General features: G+C 35.3%; 1 protein-coding gene across 1 annotated transcript in view; it reads right to left on the bottom strand.

Moving 5' to 3' along the window:
* Positions 1-26,357, bottom strand: part of CTTNBP2 (cortactin binding protein 2) — an 85,638-nt gene that overhangs the window by 14,745 nt on the left and 44,536 nt on the right. The window contains exons 5-16 of the mRNA XM_075724079.1: positions 22,415-22,618; positions 16,780-16,879; positions 14,938-15,088; positions 13,575-13,829; positions 10,344-10,461; positions 7,585-7,860; positions 6,625-6,720; positions 6,134-6,213; positions 4,918-5,004; positions 4,735-4,834; positions 1,222-1,374; positions 764-951 (exon numbers count right to left, since the gene is read on the bottom strand). Coding sequence (XP_075580194.1) covers positions 764-951; positions 1,222-1,374; positions 4,735-4,834; positions 4,918-5,004; positions 6,134-6,213; positions 6,625-6,720; positions 7,585-7,860; positions 10,344-10,461; positions 13,575-13,829; positions 14,938-15,088; positions 16,780-16,879; positions 22,415-22,618 — 1,808 coding nt within the window. The remainder of the gene's footprint in view (positions 1-763; positions 952-1,221; positions 1,375-4,734; positions 4,835-4,917; positions 5,005-6,133; positions 6,214-6,624; positions 6,721-7,584; positions 7,861-10,343; positions 10,462-13,574; positions 13,830-14,937; positions 15,089-16,779; positions 16,880-22,414; positions 22,619-26,357) is intronic.

The following is a 26,357-nucleotide window of genomic DNA, read 5'->3' as shown; positions in this document are numbered from 1 at the left end:
TTTTTCTATTCCTAGAACAGTCTCTCTTTTTAAGCCTGTTCAGAACTCCGCTGCCAAGACTATTTTCTTTTGCAGCTGTTTCGATTAAACTCCCCCTCCCAACATCTAACACTGCCTGACTGTCTGCAATAGCTGCTATCACACTGGAATAGTTTTCTTCCAAATAACTTTCAAAATTCCACAATTCTGCTTTTGCCCACATCTTTCTTTTCATTTCCCGTCCTCCATTTATTTATTAATGTTAAAACAGACTTCCGATCTTTATTCTCTTTTGGACTTTTGTTCCAGCTTCAGCAGACCTATTGGCTCAAATCAACTCCCTACTAATATATTTTCACCCCTCTTTCCTCTTTGATTTGAAAATCATGAAAACTCTTTCTGCTGCTTAAAACTCACAGAATGCACGCAGAACATACTAGCTTATTTTAGATTTGTAGAACAGACTTCTCCAGGAAGGGATTTTACGTTTGCCGGACAGATTCTTACTATCATGCTCACACAGAAGATGAAAAAAATTACTCAAGGACATTTTCATACAGTGGATAAGCAAGTATCCACAGTATCATTATTTGCAGCCAACCTGCGTGTTTATGCTAATCAGCCATGGCGAAGCACAAGAAGATACACAGCCTATATCTTCTCAGAAATGAATGCTTTTTCCCTGAAACAACTTAGTTATCTGCTCAGCTTTTGACATTACCATTGTACATATTTCACAGACCTGGTGATGAACAAAATTGCTGAAGCTGATTCAAGTTCTTACCTTGTTTATAACTTTTCTTCTTAAAAACCTTTGAAGCAAGCCACACATTGGTTCCCCATCCCACCTAAGTTGAACCCAACGGAAATGCTGCTGAACCAGCAGGTCAGAGCCATGAAGATGACACTTTGCGATTGTCCCCAGCAAAAAGCAGTTCTCATGAAAGTAAAAGGCACCAGAAACTCCATTTGCTAAAAATGAACCATAAAACATTTTACTGAAATACTCAAAGCTTTGACATGATTCCATATGAAAGCAAGAAGCAGTGACATAATTAGAAAGGAAAAATCACCATAAGGCTAATGCCTTAAAACATGCTATATTTTGGTTAAGAACAACTGTTTGCAATCAAATATGAAAACTGAACAAATTACATTTTTCTCCTGTTCCCCGTTTGTCACGTATTATAATACAACTGTACTGTAGTAAAAACATTTCTCCATCCCAAATTCTTTAAATACCTCTTTGAATAGTGCAAGGATTTTCCGAACTCCGATTCTCAAGAGGTGCCAGAAAATCTCCTAGTAATTCAGATAAAGAAGCTCTCTCCAGATTTTCTAAAATCACAATGGTTGTCTTGCTTACAGGAGGCTGTTTAACTGGGACCAGACAAGCTGAAATATAAAAATCTTATTAATGTCTACTTATGAAAATTGGCTTTTATTTGTGTACACAGCTTTTACTGCTACTAATGCAACAAAGGATTTTTTTTTTTTCCTTTTAACTTGTTCACAGAAACAGACAGACTGTATAATATTTTCAAAACCGGAAGCATAAAATCAAACAATGGAAAGTATATGATACTGTACAATACGAAAAAAAAAAGTAAGCTACTATTAAAATAAATTCCTGAAATGCCTATAATGGGAACTTCATAGATAGGAAGGATTTCAGCACACTGAAAAGAAATACAACGGAAAAGATAGCAAATACCTTGGAAAAATGTCTTTCATTTGCTGTAATACATCTTAAACTTTTAACATGTACTCTTTATAACATGTAGCGATAAAAGGATTCAGAATATTCCATGTTTATAAGAAACTCAATCATTCTATAATTCCCTATTTGTTTGCTACTATCCTCTCTTCAAAACTTCCTTCAATATTTTATGAATCACCCAAATAATCAGAGCTAGTCTGAGGCACAAACAGTAGCACCTGAGCCTAATAAATATTAAAATGATACATATAACCTTTTTTCACATTTCAGATATTTTCCTTTATTTTTCCAGATTTTAACATCTTATTGCCTAAAAGAGATATAGCCTTTGCAATTGTTCCTGTAATACTAAATACCAGATGAATGCTTCTGTAATACAAATATTAAACGAAACACTTGTCTTGAGTATAATGTGCCTTGTATTGTTTCAGAACTTTTTGAAGGTAGTGCTAAAGATGGTCATTAAGGAAAATGATGAGTAATAGGGCAAAACTTACAGCAACTGACTGTAGCTGATGATTGCTATTTATTTGCAGTTTCCTGAATACTACCGCCCTGTTTTACTAAGAAGATATAGCTGGATTACAGGGAGGACAGGTACCTCCTCTGTGTCTGATGGATCCATTTAAAAGAAGAAGAGGAGAGTGCTCTCCTAGGACAGGAGATGCAGCAGAACAATGGAGCAAAAAGCAGGCAGAAAAATGAAAGACTCAACCAGCAGCACAATGCTGAAATACAAGCACAGACTATTAAGAGGAGTGTGTTGCTGACAGAGTAAAGCATCCAAAAGGAGAAGCTTTCCTAAGAGATAGTGGCTACTAAACAAACCGGATTATGAATGATTTTCTCGCCTCCAGGCCAAACACCAAAGCCTAGCTGACTAACTGGTCTCTTCTCTCCCAGCGATGTGATGGCACTCAAAATGACATGTGGGAATAATCACTGGCACAAGCTATCCTCCAAACTGTGACCAGGATTTCCTGGGAGAAAAAACTGGCATAGACTGAAGTTACACCAGGAAGCTAACAAACAGAATGGAGCACTGCACACCATTGTATGAGCCCATGAGATGGCTCTACTTTTTGTCATGAGCACAGATGTTGTCAGAGGGGACCGTGCAGGGTCTGTTGCAACCAAGAAAACCAATGAAAGCTACAGGGTGAAAGCATACTTGAAGAATAGGCCCCACACTGCAAACATACAGCAGGTAGAAGACAGCATTCAGTCTCACTCACTGAACTGTAGTTTTTCTGTTAAAAAGTTAGTAATTCTAGTTTGTTTGTATAAAACATTTGCTTATGAGATTCAAATTCCTCTTGGTGTTTCTGGTCTGCCCATACTGAGAAGGGAAAAGGTAGGGGCTGATCCTCTCAAAGCCCTGGCTGTCTCAAAGTTTCATCACCGTAGCACATGACAATGCATCCACAGGTGTTGCATTGGTACAACTGAAATTGGTACAATTTAGAACGCCTAAAGCCCAGCCTCTTTTAATACAGAAAGTGAAATGTGAAAATCACAGCTCCTGAAACACAAGGTTATTCCAAGCAGTAATGACATTTATCACATTTATTTTTAATGTGAATGACCATATTGAATGATAGATAAAGTTAAGATCCTAGAGCTGTAGAAGAGGCCATAATAATAAAAGAGAAAAGCCCAACATTTTTGGATGAAAATGAGGTCTTGCTACCAAGGTTAGATTCAAACTATATTGCTAGTTTTTGTCAACAAAAAAACCAAAGCCTAAACACTCATAAAACAGAAACGGTAAAAAAAAAAAAAAAGCAGCAAGCTGCAAAGGGGTGAAAGCAGCTACATATCTGAGAACTGCTTGCAAACAGCAAACTGTATTTGAGCCAAAATTAATTTGAACTGCACCAAAGAAAAGGAAGCATCATATCACCTTTCAGGCTCTTATATTATTACTGTATGCATAATATTATAAATTATATGTCATTGGTATATTATTTTATACATTATATATTATATATTAATATTATATACTACATTATTACTGTATGGTTCATACTATAGTGAAATAGAAGAAATCAGAGTTCGAATGCATGAATGTGGGCAAAATGCAGCACAACCTGCCCATGACAAAGCCCTCTACAGAAAATACTGCTTTTTCCTTCACTTTTAGCACTATTCTAGTCCTTTTTTTTAACGTTCTCCTTCCTACTGACTGACCCATGTGCTCCCATTCTTCTGCTTCCATAATTAATTTGCCCATTTTCACTGTCATTCATCTTTGGCTACTTTGTCCTTTTTTCACTCTTACCAATCATTCATCGTGAATTTACACACGTACAGCCTACTGACCACTCTGAGAATACTTCACTGTGGAGCACCCAAGTAACAGGACTTTAATCTACATGTAGCTATTCGCATCCATTAAGAGAGAACTGTTCATTTCAACAGAAATTCAACCACCCACACACCCACAAAAAAAAAAAGAAAAACAAACCCAAACCCCAAACCAAAAAACAAACATTTGCCTGCCTGGGTGACAAAATTTGGCTCAGATCCACACGTAAGTATCTAGTAAACAAGCATCTATCAAAAGCAAGTGGTCTGACTTTTTAAGAACTCTTTCACTGTTCCTTTTATTCCCAGAAAGGTAATAATTATAGCTTCCCTTCTCATATCTTTTTTTTTAAAAAAAAACAACATTAGAACAGCTACAATAAGGCAACAATAGACCTTCATTTCTGATTCAGTAGATCTGAACCATAGCAATCAACTTTTAAAGGCTCACAAACAAAGGGAAAAAGGAATGAGACAGAAAAAAATATTAAGAACTATTAATTTTACTTAAATGACATGAACTTTTGACAGAGCTCCCTATTGGACTGTCACACTTAGTTCTGCCTCAGTTTAGACTCTTATCATTATTGCCCAAGCACCTGGAAAACTATGGGTTCTGTTAAAACATGCCACCCGCTATACAAAATGTTTTAATATATTTCTTTACTTTGTGCCATTAAAAATTTTCCTACAAATTACCAAAATCAGTCCTGCTGAAATAACCTTACCACTACTGATGAACAATTCTGCAAGCTGCTCCTTGGAGAAACCAGCATCCACTTCAACTTTAACGATTTCACATGTGGATCCTGCAGCCACTTGCTTTTGCTGTGTTGAAAATTTACAGATTTGGTGAAATAGTGTAAACTCTAATTTATGAAGTAATTTACTTTACATGTTTGTGTTAATACCTTCATGCAGGCCGCTATCTGATATGCTATATAGTCTTGCAAACTTCCTTCTGGACCGTGGAAAATGACATTACGGTATTGTTCAACCTACAGACAGACAATAAATTATTCTTGAAAGTTCATAGACTTGGATTTTTTTTTTGCCTAGATAGGACAGTCAGCACCTAACAGACAAAATTCTTCATTCTGCACTTCTGGAGTTGATAATCCTTACTATATTAGTTTCAAAATAGGCAATATTTGCATACAACAACTTGGAAATATATTGATGAATTTATATCCTAATTTGTAAAACTACATGAAAAGATATTTTGTCATTCAATCAATCATTAAAACTTGAAAAATTCCTGTAGGAAGGATGAGTTTAGGAGTCACAAATATTGCCTTAATTTCAAATTAAAATAGCTAAACCAGAATGATGTTAATATCATCAAAGAGTAGTTTAAGTCACTCCTAACTTATGGACCTGGACTAAGGAATTTATTTCCAGTTGAAATGGGATCATGTTATCAATACAGTAGAATAAAAATTATTTCATCTAATTTAACTGTAAAATTACTTTATCTCTAAAAAGTCAGTAAGGGACTACACTGATATCATTGTGCAATATTGTTGAATACAGCAGAAACCTATGGCATGTAACTGTTCTTCTAACAGCATAAAATACTATCCAAGGACACAGCAGGAATTATGCAGATTTTAAACTAATTCTGATTTGATTAGCAATATTAAAACAAATGATCTATGAAAGTTAACTCATATTATCCAATTATCCTTACATTTTGAGGTATTAAATAAATTGTAAGGGTTACGGGGGGGAGGGGGGAGGGAGAGAGAGAAGCTAATAATAAAATTCAAGTCCCAAATAATTGCTTACATGAATGTTACTCTAATTTACTTTCCCCTCAAAAAGTGGAATGAAATAACTTTGGAAAGAAATAAGATATCACAGAGCTTTGAATATATTTTCTAAGCAGTTCAGTTAATCAGATGGCAGTTATTTAAAGAAGAAAGTTAATATCCTCACGTGACTAAAGTTCTTGGGCTAAGATTTAGGGGGAACTTTATGTTAAAATAATAGCTTTCATCCCATTTCATTTTTTGGAAGTCTTGACTTCCTTTCACAGAGTAGAAGATAAATTTTTTCAGTCAACATTATTACAGAAGTATTTTCATGTATAAATAGCATGCAGAGAGGAGCTAGCCTAGTACTTACCAGGCGGAGGTAATTCTGAAGTGTCTGAAGATGGATCATAGATGCGTAAGTCACACTATTTAGGCAGCCTTCTTGAGGTCCTTTGAAAAGAGATGCACAAATAACTTTTCTAAATCTCTCACGTTTTTAAGGATGTATGATGGATACATATACTTTTCATGCAGTATTCTACAGCGATCTCCTAAAATTACAGGCTATGCAAATTAAAATGGTGAAGAAATGAAAGGCATTTATCTAGCAGCATAGATGCATCCATGACATCAGTAAAATGGATACTATTATATAACTGAAAAAGGTAGTAGGGCTTTTATGTGCCAGCATATTTTCTAAATGTTGTAGACCCTTTCAAATCTACTTAATTAATTGGATATCATACTTCTGAGGATCAAGTAACACTGAAGAACAAAACCAGCAGCAAATGATTCTCAAATTATGTATTTCATCTGGCGTGTCTTAACATTCAAAACTGGAAATTACAAATTGAAAATTACCAAACAAAAACACTGTGATATGCTCAGCTCTGTTGTTCTTGAGAAAGTCCCATGGTGGCTGGGAAAAAATCTGACCTGTTGACCATGAAATGTTTCCTGTTAAAAAGAAAAAAGAGAGAGAGAGAGAGAGATATTCCCTGTATCTATATAAAGTGTCCTGCTCAAGCATATTCACTTGCTTACAAAGATTGCGTGCATACACTGACAAATTTGACAAACAAACCAGTCCCATGTACCAAATCATACTATTATTTGATACATGACTAAGGATACTAGTACTTCCTGCCAATTGAGGCACAAGTTTCAATAGCTAGCCTGTCTATACATCTTTACATGTAAAATAAAGTAAAATAAGATAATTTGCCCAGTCTAATGTCAACAGGACTTTTTTGGGGTGGTGGGCACGTGGAGGGTGGAAGGGGATTTAAGATGAAGCACATTAATTTTCAGAATCCTATGCAACTGTTACTACTACTGCCACATTTTGGCCAATTTCTCACCATTTTAAAGATTTTTCTGTTTTACCTTGATAAGTGAAGTTACATAAAACAGGAGTAGTTCTGTTCTATCTGTTCTACCTATGCTGATGATTTACAGTCTGGATTTATGGTACATTCTGGATGTACTGCGAAGATGTAGTGTGGGCTTTGCTTTGAATTTTTTTATTTCACCTGTAATACAGGTCTCTCCTCCAGAGTACTAAATTGAGTAAAGGACTAATTAACATAGGGCCCCGTGGTCCCCAAGATGATATTAAAGTGCTTAATGAATTGTACCATACACATAGCTAAAAGTAAAGAATGCTTTCATGCCAGTGCTGTTTGAAGTTTCATAGCTAGTATTGGTCTTTCTTAGTCTAAGCTTTAAAAGATCCAGAAATCTAAAGATATTTTTATCTTTCTTACAAGATTTCACAAATCCAAGAAAATCCCCAGTTTTTCCTTTTCTTATTATTGATACCTAGTTTGACAGATAATATACTGCTTGCACTGAGGCCAATGTTGGATTCTGCAGCACTATTAAATGACAGGTCTTCTAGGCTCCTCCATCCATCAGAAGCAATTGCTTGGAAATGGTTTGTCACTGCCTGACTCACTGCTTTTGAAAAATCATCCCATGATGTCTGTTTGCGGATATTTAAAGCACATATTGTGTTTTCTGTATCAAATTCCTCTGTACCACAATGGGCTGGTTCAATGCCACTGACTGAAATCCTTACAGGTACATTAAGAGCATCTGTTGAAAAACAGAAAACCAAAAATGAGAAAAACTGTAAAACTCAATTAAAAAAATCCTATTATTAAAGACCAGTAACACCTAATATTGCAAAGAAAAGCTACAAAGTAAGTCCTGCTACAGAAAAGCAAATGTTAAAGAGCAGCACAGATCACCACCACAAAATCAGAGCAGTGATGAAAAACAAATATCAAGGTATATATCTTTTTTTACATTACAAAAAAATCAATATTATTATGCTTAAATAACAGGAAGCAGGACAAAACTTACTTAATCTTTTATTCCCTCTTTACAGACTAATTTCTTATAAATTAAGACAGATGGTAGGTAGTGTCTTAATGTTTCAGTTCATTATGGTTGTGGACATTTTTATTATCAATGCAGAAAGGAATTTTCTGGCACTAGTGCACAAGTGGAAAACACAGTTAGCTGAGCCAAATATTTTTAAATAAAAAGCTAAGAGCTAAGACAGAAAATTCACTTGGAAGTGTATATTTGATTTGCTATAGAATAAATTGACAAAATATTAAAAAAAGAAAGTAGGAAACTTACATGTACATTCTAGAAACAAAATTAATTTAATGAAGTTATTTTAAATCTTGCTCTTTGAAAAATGGAATACAACTCAACAGAAGCAGCAGCAGTCTATACAGATCATTTAGATGACTAAAAGTGAAAATGAAACTATCTTCTAACTTTAATGCCAAAACAATACCTTTCAGAAATTATCCCTGAAATTAAAAATAAGTGCACCACAAAAAAAAAAGGTATCAGCTTATTATGAGATCTTGCAACATGATCTTAATTTTGCTTTTGAGTTCAGAAGCCAAATCTTCAGCTGATACAAACCAATGAAGCCTTTCTGATGTCAGAAAAGCTCTGATTTAAACCCACTAGCCTACCATAGGGAAAAGATTATTTAAAGGCATCCTTCAGATGTGGGATTATGAGAAATGTATCAAAGGCTTGCCCTTCTGATGGCTGGACCTCAGGGAAATGAGCAATGACTATAAGAAATACTTCTCTACAAGGAAACAGGCCCCTAGGACAGAGGTACAGTGTATGCCTAAATTCCAGTGCATGTGTCCTCTATGGCATAGCTGACGATTCTGTCCCCCAGTCTTTCAGATCTGTCAGAGCACATTCTCCTGTCTTATATGCATGTAATTCCTTACAGTGGAAACTTTACTGGGCTGTGAGGAAGGTAGAGGATGGTACATACACAGCTTACCCACAATGCAGTCTTGGTTTGTTGAGGCATAAACCCAGATGAGAGCGGTGTTTCCAAGCTTCCACAGATCAGGTATTGTGGAGGCAAAAAAGCTACTTATGATTGCAGTGATGTTAACTACAGGCTTAACAAATGAAAGAGAAGAGAAATGGAGTCCAAAGGTTCTGACCCGATAAAAGCAGTTGGATCCATTATAAGCCCGACCAGAGAAACAGGGTACTAGGACTGATGGAAACAATACAAGCACCGATTTAACAGGCTACAGATTCAGCCATCAGAAATTGGCTTCAGTCTGATAAAGAAGTAGACCACAGAGGAGTTTCTAATAGAAAGTGAGTTGTGTTCCCCTCTGCACCTACAGAAAAATGTTAAGATACTATAATACTAGATACTATAATAGCTGAAGAAGAAAATCAGAAGCAGCACACAGAAAGCTTCCCTAATTTGTTGATAATCAGTGAACTTGACTACCCACAGCCCTACATACCACAACACAAACACAAAAAAAGGGGATAAATACAAAGCATACAAATCTACAAAGACAATACTTCTGACTAAACAGAGAAATGGAAAACACAGAACTTGGGAGTGCATGGACTAAGTTCTAACTCACATAGGTCAGCCTGCTCTACTGAATTTTGAGAAAACTGACAGAGAAGGATGACAGGTTCCAACAGAAGAACAATCTTCTGACAGAAGTTATTGATGTGGAAAAAAGAAGTTGTTTGATGTTATCTCCAAGACATTTTTTGAAGAATAAAACAATCAATCCCCTCAACAATAAACAAGTGACAAATAAAACTACGTTCTAAAAAGAGATTCATATATGACTAGATGATTGTCATAGTCTGAGGAAATTTGACAGCTATCCACCACTAAATGATTCTCCTGAAAGAATTTGAAGAAAAGAAGAGGATAATAGCTTTGGAAGAAGTAATTACTAATATTAAATTCAGAAATTTTAAGAGGATATGGATGCTTGCACATGTACAATATATATCATCTTTTCAAATGCTTTAAAAACTAAGATATAAGTCATTTAATAACATCCAACAAAATTTTATCATATGCTTTTGCAAAATTTGGAGAATAGAAACTTGCTAAAAACTTAATGTAAAAAAATTAATTAAAAAAGAAAACTTAATTTTGTGGTGCCAAAGAAGTGACAACTGCCCTTTTAATATTTCCCACTTTTGTCCCACAAGCTCTTTACTAAAAACTTTTTTATATAGTGCTGATAGCATTTACTTACTTAAGTTTTCTAGGAGGTGTTTGCAATCGTCAGTAGCAACATCATGCAATGTTCGATTACACTTATCTTTTCTCTCAGCCTCTAGTCCACCATGGCTACAAAGTATTTCTAGACAGTTCTGCAAAGGTAAGAACTGTATTATTTACTTGTCCATTTGCTGCATTAAAGAATTCTACCAATATGCAGTTAGACTCATAATTGAAATTCTTACGCATGCATTTCCAAAGATAGTCAGCTATGGAGTTTCTATATATGAGCAGCCCAATGATGTTCCTCACAGAGTTGAAAACCAGGAGTAAAAATATTTTATAGCAGACTTGAAAGTCTCAAATCAAGATTTTGAAAAAGCAGAACATATGCAGCCAGGTTTCTATAGTCTCCAAGCATCAAGTACTGATCAACTGAATTGAGAAATTCTTAACATCTGGTCACTAGTTTAGGTATTCACATAAGGAAATAGATGCCCAACTATGCATCCTGTTTTGAACATCTTGGCCTCAATGTTCAAGCAACACTAAAAACGCAATTCTAAATCTTAATACAGACTAATTAATGAATCTACTCAGATGGCAATCCATAAAACCAGTTTTCACTTTGCAATTCACCAAGCAGGAGTTTCCATCATGCCTGACATCCAAGTGGGACACAGCAAAAGAAAAAAAAACATTTTAAAATCACCTTGCAAGCCTCTTCTTTCAGTTAAAACTGAATTTCTGCAATCATAGTAACAATGCAGTGAAATAAAAACACATTTTTATTAAAGTCAGACCACAAATATTTTGCGGATGTCAACAACATGATGCCCTCTTAAAATTCAAAGACTTAAAAAAAAGTCACATGCTCAACAACAGCAACAATCCATTACGATTCATTAGAAACAAGCTATTAGCAGATAAATTTGGATTGGTACAATCATACTGTAACATGAAAAAATATTAATAACATAGACCCTCCCAAACTAGGAGGGGAAAAAAAAAAGCCCTCATAAAACTACATTCAAATGTTGATTGATCAGTGATTAGAAGACTGGTTAAGTTCTGATTTCTAATGATCATCCATTTAGCAACAATATAGGTGGCCTTCATGAAAGCTTTGCCATCCTCAGACATGTCTTTCAAGGACAGATATCCATATTAAAAAAAGACACCATCAGAAATTATACTAGTTAATACTGTATTGATAACCTCTGGGGTTAATCATAGCAGAGAAACCGAAGCTTGAAAACACAGAGAAGTAGCTATGAATTTTGATTCAGAAGAGTGGTTTGTTGCAGGTTTGGCTACTGTTACCTATTTTGTAGCTGTTCTAACAGAAAGACTTTTGTCTTTCATAAACATTACAGTCATTCAAGCTATACCTCCCTGTGAGATGAAATTTTACCAGATTGTGTTTCCAGCACTTGTAAGAACTTCTAAGAAATCAATTAGCTCACTTTGCCAGAAGAAAATTAAATAGAAAAAAGTGCATATTTTCTTGCCAGGTTAGTAAGTTAACTCTGTATCTCAAATGGGTGCAATGAATGGCAAGGACAGCAGAAGGCAGAGGACTGAACCGTGAGGCTGGAAGTGGGAAGTAAAGAGGGAAGAAGTGGGAGAGAACAAAGAAATGAGGCTTATTTCCTTAGTAAAATGAGAAGTTTTGTTTGCTCTGTTTGCCCTAGCGTAATCCATCTGTAAAGAATGGCACCTACCAATCTTGCAAGAAAAGGGTGCAAGTGCCCGCACTGTTTATATGCAACTATCATGTAGCGTCATGAATGACATGCAGTGCAGATAAAGGATTAGAGATGAAGTCAAAGTTAACAGTACTTGAAGATGGCTATTAAGCTTTCTTCAGCTTCTTAATATCCCAAACACCTCTCTAGTCAATAAATGCATTTAATTAAATACAATTATATAAAATCTCGGCAACATCAAACCCAGGCATCTGACTGCCAGCTACATATTGCCTTCATCACCTAAGAGAATACCCTCAGCCCTCAATGGAGACCTTATTAAACAGTTGACTTGGAATGTGCTCAGAAGCTCAAAACCATGAGTTATTCATGAAAGGTGTATGTGAAGATTTCCAGTATCAGAGTCTTCAGTGAGAATACCTAGCCAAAGCCTCTTTTAGACAGTAAATAAAACCTAGCTTCAAAGTTCCTGAGGATTATATTATTGCAGAAAGAAACAACATATTGCACACTATTTAAGTATTTGCAGACTATAACAAATACCTTAAACTCCACCTAAACTGAGATGAGTGGAACCTGAAATAAGAGTCTGTACCTGCCTAACAGACGCTGGTAATGGAACATTGACTCTGTAATGCAAAATGCTGAGTAAGCAGTGGCTGGTCCCTAAAACCCCATGATTTAATAAACTGAATCTTAAATCTGTGCCTATTTTGAATATATCATAGTAAATTTATCAGGGAAAAAAGCAAACATAATGATAGATATTGAATTAGTCATGTAATCACAAGATGATTTTCAAGTCTTGGACTATACTTTCCTAAAATTCACTTTCTCCTGTGTTTAGTACCCTCTATTTTCTTCCTAGGTAAAAGTTTCACAGTAAGATCTGACTGACAGCTGTCACTACAAAAAAAAAAACAAACCCCTTTAAACAGTCAGTGTTAGAAGTGTAAAGCTTCTGATGTCAAATCCTTCAAGTAATATTCAATTTCCAGAAATCCTCCTGTTTATCATCAGTGAGACCTGTAAGGTCATTCTCCATACCATCAGTTATCCCAGCTCCCAAAAAACTTATTCATTGCCTGCCAGAAAGGCTGCCCAAAATCACAAATTAAACAATGTATTACTGAACAAATCTGATCCCTCCCACAGGAAAAACTGTTCATAGTTAAATGATCCCTAACTGTAACTGGAAACTATGCCCATCTAATACTTATATTAAGTACATGATACCCCATGAACTGACATTTAGGGTGGGATTCACCTCACCTTACGTTTGAAAATCTGAATCTCAAGTAATCATGTTTTCCCTTTTTATGCTGTCCTAAAAGTAAAAGGCATTTAAATATGACAGTTCACCCCATTTGACACCTAGGATGTCTGGGGTAAATTATCCACTGGAATTTTCTCTCTTTCTCTTAATCAAGTGTGACAATAAACTAGATAACAAACTTTGGATTAAGACCTAAGTTTTAGTTCTTCAAAGATAAAAAAGAAGGATCTATCTTGCCTAAATTCTATCAGGTTACTGTAATTTGTTCACATAGACTGACCTTAAAGCCTTTTGATGCTGCTATGTGGGCAGCAGTCCAACCCTCTTTGTCAGCATGGTTGATCAGATCTGCAGAAATAACAGGCTTTACTCTACTGCTATAGTTGTCTTCTCTCTTCTCCAAATCCAAGTAGTCTAAATTAGGCTCTGCATCAGTCAAAGAGTTCCCATTGTTTGGCTCTCCATAGTACATAAGGAGCTTGAGACTGTCAACATTACCAGAATCCACTGCTGCATGAATTGGTGACCAGCCATCCTAAAAAAACAACAGCAAAAAGCACACTCCCACCAAACACATACAAAAATGTTTGCAGAACTTGTATCAGCAATGAAACTGAATGGAGGGCTCTGTTTGGAAACTAAAAAGATAAGCAAGAGTAATATAATAATCCTTTGGGAAAACTGAGTTGCTTGTATGTGTTTGGGGTGGAAGAAAGAGAGGGAAGAAAATGTACCAGAAAGAAAATTTACAGCTTTCTCCAGGGACAGTCCAACAGACAGAAACTTCAAAACTTTCAGAAAAGTCTAAGTGATATATGACTTACATGAGGCAAACAGACTGTTTCCCTATCATATATCAAACATGATTCTAATGATCAATAATTTGTTTCATGTTGCATTAATCAATTTATTAGTCAGATATTTTCCTGGTTTTGACATAGTAACTTTCTCTCATTTCAAGTCAAATCCAAAATACATGAATCAAAAAAATTCAGTGTAATAGAGGAGCAGAATGTATTGTGAAGCTAACGCTTTGTGCTGTGTTTCTGGACAGCCTACATCCCACATCTATTGTCATGTTTACATCACTCTTAAGAAAAGCTTCAGGAAAGCACCTGAAAAGGGCAATACCTAGATGTTAATTTTGAGACAGTCCTCTTCCATTTCTCCTGTATATACATTTTTTTTGCCATATTCTCCCATTTGTGATATATGAGACTTTACAATACTGGTTGGCAAATCTGGGGGTGAGGGTCCCCTCAAGGACAACAATAAAGCACCCTAATATAAAAGGTGGAAGAAAAATCCCTATTTCCACTTCTCTGCCTTAAAATAAGTTAAAACAGAAGAGTTCTCTTTTGCAAATCCAGTGCTGAAAAGTCTACAGCAAACTGCAGGCAGAATCTGAAATATGTAAAATAATATCGAAGCTGCATAATTTAGGAGATTTTAGAGACAATACACAGCTTAAAAAAACTGCAGAAAGTATGGTGAAAAGAACAAAATACTAATTTCAAATTCCATGGTTTATTCCAGCTTTAAGAAAACTTTAAACAAATATTTTAATGTAACCATTTCCTAGGTGTTTGCAGTTATTCAGTACTATACAAGGTACTTTAACTTTACAAATTGTTTTAACTTACACTGGTTTTTACTGTTCGATCTGCTCCACTTTCCAACAATAGCTTAATACAATCATTATTTCCATTTTTACAGGCCAGGTACAAAGGTGTCTGTCCTCTTTCAGCAGCATGGTTAATATCAGCCTGATACATAATTAATAATTCTGCACACCTACAGCAAACAATAAGGTAGTAAAATTATCTTGTATTCAACATCCAAAAACTCTTTATAACTTACAACATTTAAATATTTTTTTATAAAGTACTGATTTTATAGATACGGATCTACCTGTGATTTTATCCATCACATATACACAAGTATAAGGTATAATTTTATACATTCACATAGATATAAAGACAGAAAACCAGGTTATTTTAAACCTGTAAATCTTAAACTGCTGTAGATGCATTTAAAAACTGTGAACATAAAACATTTAATTTTGCAAGGCTGGTAAAATCTTGATGACAGCTGCTTAAGAAAAACCTTCAGCTGAGCAAAGAAGTAACATTTCTCTACTGACTACTGATATTAAAAATAATTTTAAAAAGAAAAAAAAAAAAAAGAAAGGACTAGGACTAGCTTTAGATACCAGAAAAAGGGACACTGGCCTGGGGAAGTAAACTGGTAGGGACAGCAAAACAGCTATGGCTGGTATCTCTGGATTAAGACTTGCAGTGAAAGATGCTCATTACTTGATAAGCTTGAAGTCCTCTAGGAAGTGGCAAGAATGTCTGATAATCCTTATTTACTCATGGAAGACCGTGAGAAGGACAGGGATCCCACTGTTCCTCATTGCTGGGTCAGGGCCTATCACAGTATAATAACACTCAAAGACTCTGACCCCCTATATGTTACTATATCAGAATAAAATCCTTAAAAATAGTAAAATGCAACATTAAAAGAATCAAAAACTGAAAGATAAGCAAAACCAAAGATACATAAATAAAAGGTAAAGTCTGTAATAAAGATTTCTAGCCATGCTGTTTAAGACTTTTTGCATTTGTAAAATAGTTTTATCTGGATAAGGATGCTCTGGAAGAGGTTATCTAGTGGTTGCTTCCAACTTTCAGTTCTCCTTCCTATGATTCTGTGATACACAGTAAAGCTGTAGAGCAGAAACACAACATCAGCCTTCAGCTCCTCTGATGAAGGGAGATAAACCCCGATCATCTGGATGAATTGTTCTGTACTGGTTCTCAGTATAGAAAGAAGACAGAATTTTCTAATAATGCTGTCATAAAACACCAATCTTTACAAAATCAGGAGCTTCAAAAAATAAAAGGAAATTATTGTAAGTGCATTTTGAAGAGTGTTCTTAGAAATACTCTTTGACTCATATTATTTTCTGTTTTTCAAAGTTACTGATACAAAAAACTGTACACCTTAAAAAAATCTGTTTTGTTGTTTAAAGTATTTGATTCTGTATCACTCAGGAGAATACTCAGATAAATGTTCTTTTGTCTCTGAATACGATATTCAGAGTTCTCTATGCTTCAAAAAATCAGTGCAAAAATAATTTCTTTCCTCCTTCCTCTGTTAATCCTGTATTATGGCTGATAACTTGAAGAAAATTAAGAAATTCAAAAGGTATGACGCCCGCAGAGACCAGTATCATATTGCAGTTAGTAAGAATACACTTTCAGCAACCTTAAGAGCTGCAACTAAAAACAAAACTAATGGAAAATATTAAAACCAGAATGGCATATGAATATGAGTTTCAGTAGATGCTTTCAAAACGATAGTTAAATGTGCTTATACGTAAGAATGCAACAGTAATGTAATGAAAAAAGTATATAATATAATGTAAAGAGAATATAAAATTGAGTGATAGCTGATGGGCAAAATCTTAAGACTTCACTTACTTGACATGTCCCTGAGCAACTGCTGAACACAAGGGTGTAAAGCCATTTTTATCAGCAGCATCAACTTGTGCTTCCGCAGTCAGCAGCAATCTCACACAATCTATAAATTGAGCATAAACAGACTGATGCAACAAAAACAAGTGGTTAAAACTACCGGAAGTTAAAACCTGCTCAGGGGGCAACAGCAGCCAGCCTTTTGACTGTACACTACACCCCTTAGTGAACCGAAGTAGAAGCTCAGGAAATAGTTTGTGGGAGAGAGGTGAGAATGGCTCCCTGGGGACACCACCACTCTACTGCAAAAACGGCCTAGGTTGGGTTCTACTGGGATCCAAATTCGTGCCCATTGCTGGCAACTCCCAGTGTTAGCTAATTTATTTATTTTTCCCCACCTCCAAAGCGGGCAATTTGAATTATCCAGCAGCCCCCAAAGGCAGCACAGTCCCACAGTCCCACGTGACACATCCCAGATATGACAGCCACAGGAGAGATGCTCACAAGCTACACATAACTCAAACAACAGGCTGGCCAGTCTTGGTTTTGGACACTGACATGGGATTGCAATGACAAATAAAATAAGCTGAAAACCTCAAACCTCCCCAAACCATTTCCATTCATATATTTCCAAAATGACATGCTAAAAATAGTACCAGCCTGATTCCACCATCCTACAGCTAAGTTAAGATAATTAATTACATAGTAATTAGAGTGCTTTTCATCCTCAAATTGGAAAATCATTTGATGCAATTAAGTTTGAAAATATTTAATCTGCTCTATATTCTTGAAATTGGTTCTAGACCAAAATAAAACAAGTCTTTTGTAGTTGAAACTACTACTTTGAAAATAAGCTCGGCTAGAGCACCAATTATAAACTCCTGACCTGATTTCTGAGCAAGCTTAATGCACTCTGTTCCAGCACTGGGTAAGATCTCGGAGCCAAGCTTTGCTAGTGAAGTTTAACTCTTGATATCAGAAATGCATATTTAGAATTACTCAGAAATCTGACTAATTGAAAACATTCCTGAACGTATTTACTCCTGTTACAATTCTTTCAAATATTAATACAGATGTTGTGGAGTTGATTGAATAAATAATTTAACATTAAGAAATAAGATTTTAAAACACTGTAAACTATTATATCGTAAATTAAAATTCTTAAATTCTTAAGTAAGTAATCCGACCTGAAATGACTTTTTTTTTAGAAGTTGGTTATCAGGATAAGCTACCAGGACTTCATCTGTAATAATTTTTTTAAGTCAGAAAGAAGCTCTCAGTTAACTAACTTTCCTAGTATTTCCACTTATAAGATAATATCCATTAAAATCAAATTATATTTTCAATCACTTTGTAACAGAAAAAATACTCCGCTAACGATGACATTTTTTTTCCTTCTTTCCATTGCCAATCCCAGTCTTATATTAAACAATTGACTTGAAAATACATATTCCTGCTTGACATCCTAAAATACTTCTAAAGTTTATGAAGGATGTTGAAAAAATTTTCTTCTAGCAGTTTCAAGTATTTGGCTAGAATGCTCTTTGGTGTCTTCACAAAGCATATGTTAGCCATGCAAAAGTCACGAAGAACGCACAGGACAAGACCACTTTTGTAGAAAGGTATGGTTAACTCACAACTATCAATTGGCATATCATTCAGGTGATAGCTTACCTACGTGAAAACACTGTTTCTGATGAAGATCACTGACAAGAGCTGTTTATTTTCAGCGATAGGTGCAAGCATGAGGAAATACAGCTACTTTCATAAGGCATACCATGTGAGCTGGTAAGGTCTACATGACCTGTTCTGGTGGCATATCAAGCAAAAAAGCAATAATCTCCAAGAAGCCTGGGTCCTCTGGATGGACTCTTGATTGGGATTTGGAGAAGGGTAATTTGGGCCAGTGCAGGCTCATTAACTCCAGTTCACTGCTGTCTGCCACAGAAGTAATCAGCAGTGGAGGGGACTGGGCAGAAGGGCAGGCACAAGACAGACACTGATGTTGTCACTCAGTTAAAGGTTTTGGTCAAAGCAAAAGCAAAACATGGATGCTTATTAGCACAAACACCTGGAGACTTTACTGCTCTCCACCACAGCTGGGTAGTTCTTCCAGAGTGCTGGCAAACACCATGCAGATATATCCAGTGGCTTGGCAGAGCTGACTCCATGTAGCTGTATGTCTCTGCACCTCATTCCTCTCTACTTCCCACATCAATTCCAGTTTTTCCTATCAATCAGGGTGCCACAGCCTCCAAATACTCAGGATAGAAGAGAATCAATTATACCATAAATGCATATGATTAGCACATAGCTGAGTCCAAAGGATATTATTATTATTCTCTTCACATCTCTCAGTTTCAGGAACTCTTATTATTTCATTCTCTCTTTCTCAACCACCTCATGTGTGGCAGAGAACGGTCAGGACTGGCAACACAATACAGATATGCAGATATATTAGCTAAGTGAACTACCGTACATGTTATCAAGTGCATAGTAGACTAAAGCAGCTCCTGCTTTGTTAATGGATCAAACCGAGACGTCCTGACAAAACAATCTGTTCAGCTATCCCAATCTAGTGGTTAAATCATAAAATCAACAGTTTCCTCGTGTCCATTCAAACACAAAGGAAGTATTTAGTGTATATTTTTAGGGCGAGGTTCTTTCTCTCAGACCTACAGAATTGGGGACAGTGTGTGCAGGAAACAAAGCAGCTGCTATGAGCTTCATGTGCTGGAAAAACCCTCAGCTGCAGCTCTCAAAAGGCAACTGTTTACAAACAGGAAGGCTACACATTTTGCAAATAGGACAGATTAGGAAAGAATGTTTGAGTGCTTTCTTTTCTTGTGTAACCCCATTTTCTCTACAGACTGGGCTGAGAGCACATAACAGCTGCTGCCACCATGCTGCTTACAATGTGGTCTACCTTTCTGTAGTTATCTACACATCTCAAATACTGTATTTCTTCACTGAAAATGTGTGGACATCACTCACTTTCCACTCTTCCCAGACTAGATGATCTTTGGAGGTCCCTTCCAACCCAAACTATTCTATGATTCTGTGGTGTTTGTTTCTGAAGGGAGGTTCTCACCATGCTGGCTCTTAACAAGTCTAGAGCTACTCTTTTCTTCTGGGCAACTATTTCCCAGAAGAAGTCAGAAAATCTGGTTAGCTGACTTAGAAGAAACAAGGGGTCCTGGAAATCTCCAAATCTGTTTGGTCACTAACTCCAGGTTGAAAGTATTCTCAACAAATTAAATCACGGTTGTGATCACCCACCAGGGTAAGCTTATGTGTTAAGTCTTATGGACTCCATGATCTTAAGGGTCTTCTCCAACCTAAATGATTCTATGATTCTAAGGAAAAAAACCAGCCAAAAGACAGTAACTTACCATTGACAATCCTACTCAATGCAATGAAAAAGTTTGTACAATAAATTATTTTATCCTTCTTAAAATTACATCAGTGTCATTTCTTTCCACATGGTTGCTTAAAAAAAGCTATTAAAAAAGACTTTTAAAAAAATAAATTTATTCCTATACTTCCTTTCTTAAGCCTACATATTTTTACATAAATTTGTTTTTACAAGTCTCCACTTTGAAGAGCTGCATCTATCCACGCACTTGGGGACAAAAGGCAAGTAACAAAAAAAAGGGTTTTGTGCTTAACTTCAATATATAATCCTTCTAAAAATATTATAAATCTATTAGTCTCAATGTTCATATCAGTTATTAAGGAGACATCAATATTGCTGCTGTGTGATTCTCTCATTCAGAATTCATACAATCCATTTAGTCACTAAAATGCAGTGATTTGTACAATGAAGTGTTTTTCGCATCCCGTCAACTATAAACAGAAGTGCAACACTAAAACCTTTGTAATATATTTTTTATCTTAAAAAGTAAAAATACTAAACAATTACAGGATGCATATGCATGTGTTTGTTTTTATTATTTCATACTTCTGTCAAGTGCCTCTCTTATTTGAAATTTTGACAATAAAACAAGAAACCAAATTGTCTTTGCTGTCACTAAGAGCTACTCAGTAACTGTAACTGAAAATCAGGGCGTTTGCTTTGAAACATTTTAGGAATACAAGATGAGTAAAGAAGAATTGGGTCAATTACAGTCTCCCACAAACACCAGCAATGATAAATGGATGTAAGCCTAGAAGAATCCACAGAACATCCATTCAGTTGGGAGGGGTGGGGGTGGTGGAATCCACACAATATAATAAACTTGGACTCTTAATACTGAAGATAAAAAGTTGAAAAAAAAAAAAAAAAAAAAAAAGGATAAGTGCCAAAAGAAGAAAATAAAATAAAGAATTTTCCAATATTTTAAGGGTCTTGGCAACAGCAAAGAATCTGTCAGATGAAAAGGCCCAGATGTTCCTACGAAGTAAACCATAGCACCTAGCAAGCAAAGACAAAATATACCATTCTGAACAAAGGGAAAATTCCTCCTATCCCTTTGCCTGGTAGCAAAATTAACCCTGAGCATGTCAGAAAAATGTACACTATCTGCCTAGCTATGGATTTGGGATCCTAATTTTACTTTGATTTTTAAAATACTTGAGAAAAATAATGTAATAGTCTCTCTAAATACTATTTTGAACACTGCATCAGGGTTTTCTAATTGTGTCACTAACAAATACATGGTTAAATAAAACCACAAAGCACCCTTGAAAGCAGTGGCTTTAAAGGCACTATGTTCCACCTTTTACTGTGAAATAAATTTTTTACTTTACTAAAAATTAATGGAATTTTTGTCATTGGCATTGGTGGCTTTCATCATTAGTGTCCAAAACAGCATGATATTATTTGTAATATAATAACCTAGGAGATTTTTACAGAAGTAGAGAAAACGACAGTAACGTACACTGGAATTTTAAAGAAAGCTGCTGTTCGAGAGCTTTATGTTAACAGTCTGAAAACGATCGCTTGGAATTTGTATACATGAAATTCGTATCTGTTACTAACATATTTGCCTCATTTCATAAATATATTCATAAAATTTGAAGACTGACTGTTGAAAGGTTCAGAGATGCTACCTCCTCGAGACCGAGGGTTGGGGTAGTGGGGAGAAGAAAAAGAAAAAATGTTGACTATCTCAGTAGAGCCTAGAGAACAAACTAAGGCTACTTCATCTAGTTCAAAAATAAAGACAGTTCATTTTACTTCACAAGTAACACACTACTCTGAATCCATCTTCCATCATTTTCACCACTGCTGCAGAAGATCGAAACACTGGTGATGACCTATTCTTTCCTGCTTACTCTCTGTAGAGGAAAGTTCATTTGTTCTTTCAAGTTGCCTTTGCTACAAAAGATCTTTGGTTTGTCACAGAACATGGGGTGATGATGTCTGGTGGCTTTTTATAGGAAGGGAGTGGAGAATTAGAATGGATGTTCCTGTAGAATGTTACCACAAGCAAGAATGCTTTCTATGATCCAAAATCCTGCCTCTGGAAGTATTGCTTATATATACACTATACTATGACGTTTGTCATATAATCTATATATCTCAGTTTCAATTTCACATTTTTAAAAAACATGCATTTGACCTAATTTTGTATTTAAAACTTATGAAACAAGCTTTCACTATTTCACTTGAATGTCATAACAAAACTTAGAATGTTACCTGTATGTCCGTTCGTAGCAGCAGAATACAAGGCAGAATAGCCATCTTCACAAGAGTAATTAATGTCCAGTCCTTCTTCATTAAGCAGCATTGATAATAAAGTGACATTTCCCTGGGCAGCAGCTTGGTGAAGAAGGGTGGGCCTGCCACCCAGGGGGACAGGACCACCACTTGTTAACAAAGGGGTTAGGGAGGAAGACCAGCCTGCGAGTTAAAGCAACAGAAGTTAGACGGAAGACACGTAAATAAAGCTCTGCATTTTCTGTGTTCTTTTAAACATTAAAAAGGAACTTCAAAATGACAGGATTTGTTAGTTTAGCAAAGTTTTGTGATGATGCTTTGTCTATACATCAGAAGGCATTCTTAAGAATAAAAACTGTGTACAGGGGTGACAGTTGTTAATGCAAATGAACAGGATCTCATTACAAAAGGTTAACGTGAAATTTGTTATGAACAGTAGTGGCAGCTGGATGTCTCAAAAAAATTACTATTAAAATTCAGAAACTACCAAAAATTTTATACAAGTTTTAATTTAATTGCTAATATCATATGCTGGGAAGTTTTTTTAAAGTATCTAAAGAAAGGTTTCCAAAACAAAATGCTTATTTTCATATGAAATTCCATCCTCCTTTACAGTCTTAGTGAAAACTTTAGTATTTCTATCTCACCTGCAGTTCTACAGATAAATCACACAGAGAGCCCTTAATAACTTTAAGCATCTTTCAATAAGTCTGCAAAAAAAATGTAGAAATCATTTACACAAATAATACTGAAATAAATATCTTTATTATTGAACTGTACCTTAAGGTAATGTTCCTTCTACTCAGCAATACTTAAACTATATATTATAAAATGCTCCAGTGTGAATGAATAACAGGTTATATAAAATTTATGAGTGACAGCTTTCAAGTCACCCCGTTAAAAAAATAATATTCAATTCAAAGCTTTGAAAGCTTAGGAGTTATGTTGGTTAAATGTTCTGTTCATCACTTATCAGATTTAGTAGGGAGTTTGTTAAGAATATGAAGTTTGCTGCATAAGGCATAGAAAATTTTGTGCATTCTTCCTTGATCAAGGACTGCAAGAGAAAATAGGAGAAAGATTTTTTTTCTTATTTTCACTATTACCTTTAGAAGATCCACATCATATTTCTCTCTTGAATAAGTAACTTTGCATTATGTGGCCACACATAAGCTATTATATGAGGCTGAAATCTGACAATACAAAGCAAGTTTACGCAGCTTTTACCGTGGTTCTGCAACATCCAAGACTGAAGAGGAGCTGCAGGGCATTACCTACAGCTCCATCAAGCTGATCAAGTGCTATCCAACCTCCAACACCTAGAACTTGAAAAAGCATGCGGCAGTAGCTCTACCATGCTGGGATGATCTGCTCCGCATTTTGGAAAAACAAAATTAAATATGGAAGTTCTCAGTAGAATTTTATAGAAGCAATAGATCTGGGAACCTTGCAAGATCTGGGCAAATATTAATTAAGGTCCAGACTTACACCAGAATCCGTCATCTGAGCAGGCCCGATAAAGAACACATAGTTTGATCCCAGTTCAAAACAACAAAAAAATAAATGCTTGGAGTATTTTCGTATTTGTTTCTCAAGTAAGCTACATCTGTCATTTCAAATTATGTTTACTAGTTTAGTATGTAAAGGAAATGTACTTGTCATATTTTCACAATGTTAGCTTATTATTCATCTTAATTATTTGATATTGACTATAAGAAGTCATCACTACAGCTATTAAGTTACCTTATAAATGCAACTTTAAACCCACAATAAACTGTAAAGTTAACTCCATCCATCTTCATATAACTTCAATTCTGAAGCTACCTTCTGACTATTAATACTCTTACTAATATTTGTTTCTCCAATATTTTGAATCAGATGATTTTGAGGGTTTTCTTAAGTTTGTAAACAAAAATAAGCAATATACAAATAAACTGCATCCTTAAAGTGGTAAAAAGTATTTATTTCCACTCCCAAGATTTGAGAACAGTTAACTCTTATAAGATCCCCAAAGGTCTGAAGAGTAACTTTGTTCTTCCTTTCCATTATAAAACTGTTTTTATTTTTCCAACCTTTTGTTATTCTTTGAAACTAATGATGCTGCAGCTGTTGCTATATACATCAATGTTTTTAAAATGGTACTTGTGTAGTTTTTACTGTCTTGCCATGGTAGTTAAGTGATAGTGGACATTGCTTGGGTGGCACTCCAGATGATAACATTCTTTGTCCAAGTTATACTGGAATTATTTAGGGGAATCCGGGGAGCCTGACACTAAGCTTTAAGCATGAAGTTCACTTTGCCAAGCAGTTTTGTAATATGAATAGTATTTCTGTGTTCCCTTCCTTATTGAAAAGGGGGCAAGTTTTTTTTTTAAAGCATCATGAGCAGAAATGCCAAAATAAAAGGAATTTTTTTGGTGCCATATGTGGTATCTTATCTTTCATTTCAACTCCTTGAAATGAAAAATACTTTGTTGCAATTCAGTGATGAAATTCATTATACTAGGTTATCATTAGATGAAAACCTTCTACTGAAAAAGATACAAAAAACAGGTAATAACATAAATATAACTTTAGCTTCTATTATCAGTGCAAAGCAATATAATAAAGCTGAATTCATCCAACAAAATACACCAACGTTAGAAAATACCAATAATTAAGGTACACCATTACAGATGCAAAAAAGTTAGGAAATGTGAAGCATCTGTGAAAGCTTGTAGGGCATGCAGTGATGAAGGGCAGAGGGATAGACAAGAACAGCTTCTGGCATCAGCTTCAGAATGTGAGATGGTTAATTTCAGAGCCCAGATCAGTCCCTAACCCCCCTGCTTTTATCTTCGAAGCCAATTGTATTGAGAGACTAAATCAATCATTATAGAAATGAGCAAAATAAAAAACATACTTCATTGAAGAGTGACATAAAAAGCGCAAAACCAAGAAGAAAGTGAAAACAGAAATCCCAGGGGTATGAAAATCCAACTGCCTACATTCGTTTCCATTTTGAAGTCTTATAGCCATTGAAATGTAGAAATCCAAACAGAGCAGAAGCATTTTGGCACCAGTTCAAAGGCTGCTGAAGTTAATGAAAACACTGTCGCAGATTTTGAATCAGGCCATAAATGTTCATCGTAATTTCTCTATGTGCAGTCTGTTCAACATTAATGACAAAAGCTGGTGTCTTTTCCTACCAGGGATGAAAAGAGCAACATGCAGTACCGTGCCCATCTCTAAAAGAAGGTATCATCACATTAATTTAGCAGAACACATAACTGAAACAATTGGTGCTCTGATTTTAAGTTTGCTCTTAATAGTTGCTCTTTCTAGAACCAAGACACTCCCTTACTGAAAATCAGGCTGTTGATATGTTCTTAAAGCAATCTGAGCTAACTAGGAAACCGTTTTAAAATGAATAAATAGAATACTTTAGTGATTAGGTTATTACCGGTTCTTCTGACTCCACAGTAAGAAGAAACATGAATTTATTGACAAACAAAAAAATATAAAAACGGAGGATTCTTCCAAAGTCTTTTTTCATGTTGTTTCACACTGTTGTTTAAAAATATTAACAAATTCTGATTGAAGCTCACTACTTACTATACAATAAAATATGAATAAGATTTTACCATGCTCTGCTTTAACTGAAAGTAAAACTGAAATTCTAAACATTTTCTGAAAAAAGTAAATAAAATAGATTAAAATCAACCAGAATATTAATAAAACTAACTGAATCTGTGCCTAGAGGGCATGAAAATGCAGATGTGGGAAGGAGGTTTCAGTAATATTTGTAAGTTTGTTAGATGTTGTTCACCTCAAGGAAAATCATACTTAAAGAAACTGAAAAAAGAAAGGGAATAAGTGACAGTATTTCCGGCATTACTGACCACATTATCCTAATGAAAACAGTGTTATTAGATTTGGTTTA

The sequence above is a fragment of the Pelecanus crispus genome, chromosome 1 (assembly GCF_030463565.1).
Source record: "Pelecanus crispus isolate bPelCri1 chromosome 1, bPelCri1.pri, whole genome shotgun sequence".
NCBI lineage: Eukaryota > Metazoa > Chordata > Aves > Pelecaniformes > Pelecanidae > Pelecanus > Pelecanus crispus.
Note: the sequence above shows the minus strand (reverse complement) of the source record. Positions and strands in the feature narration are given on the sequence as shown.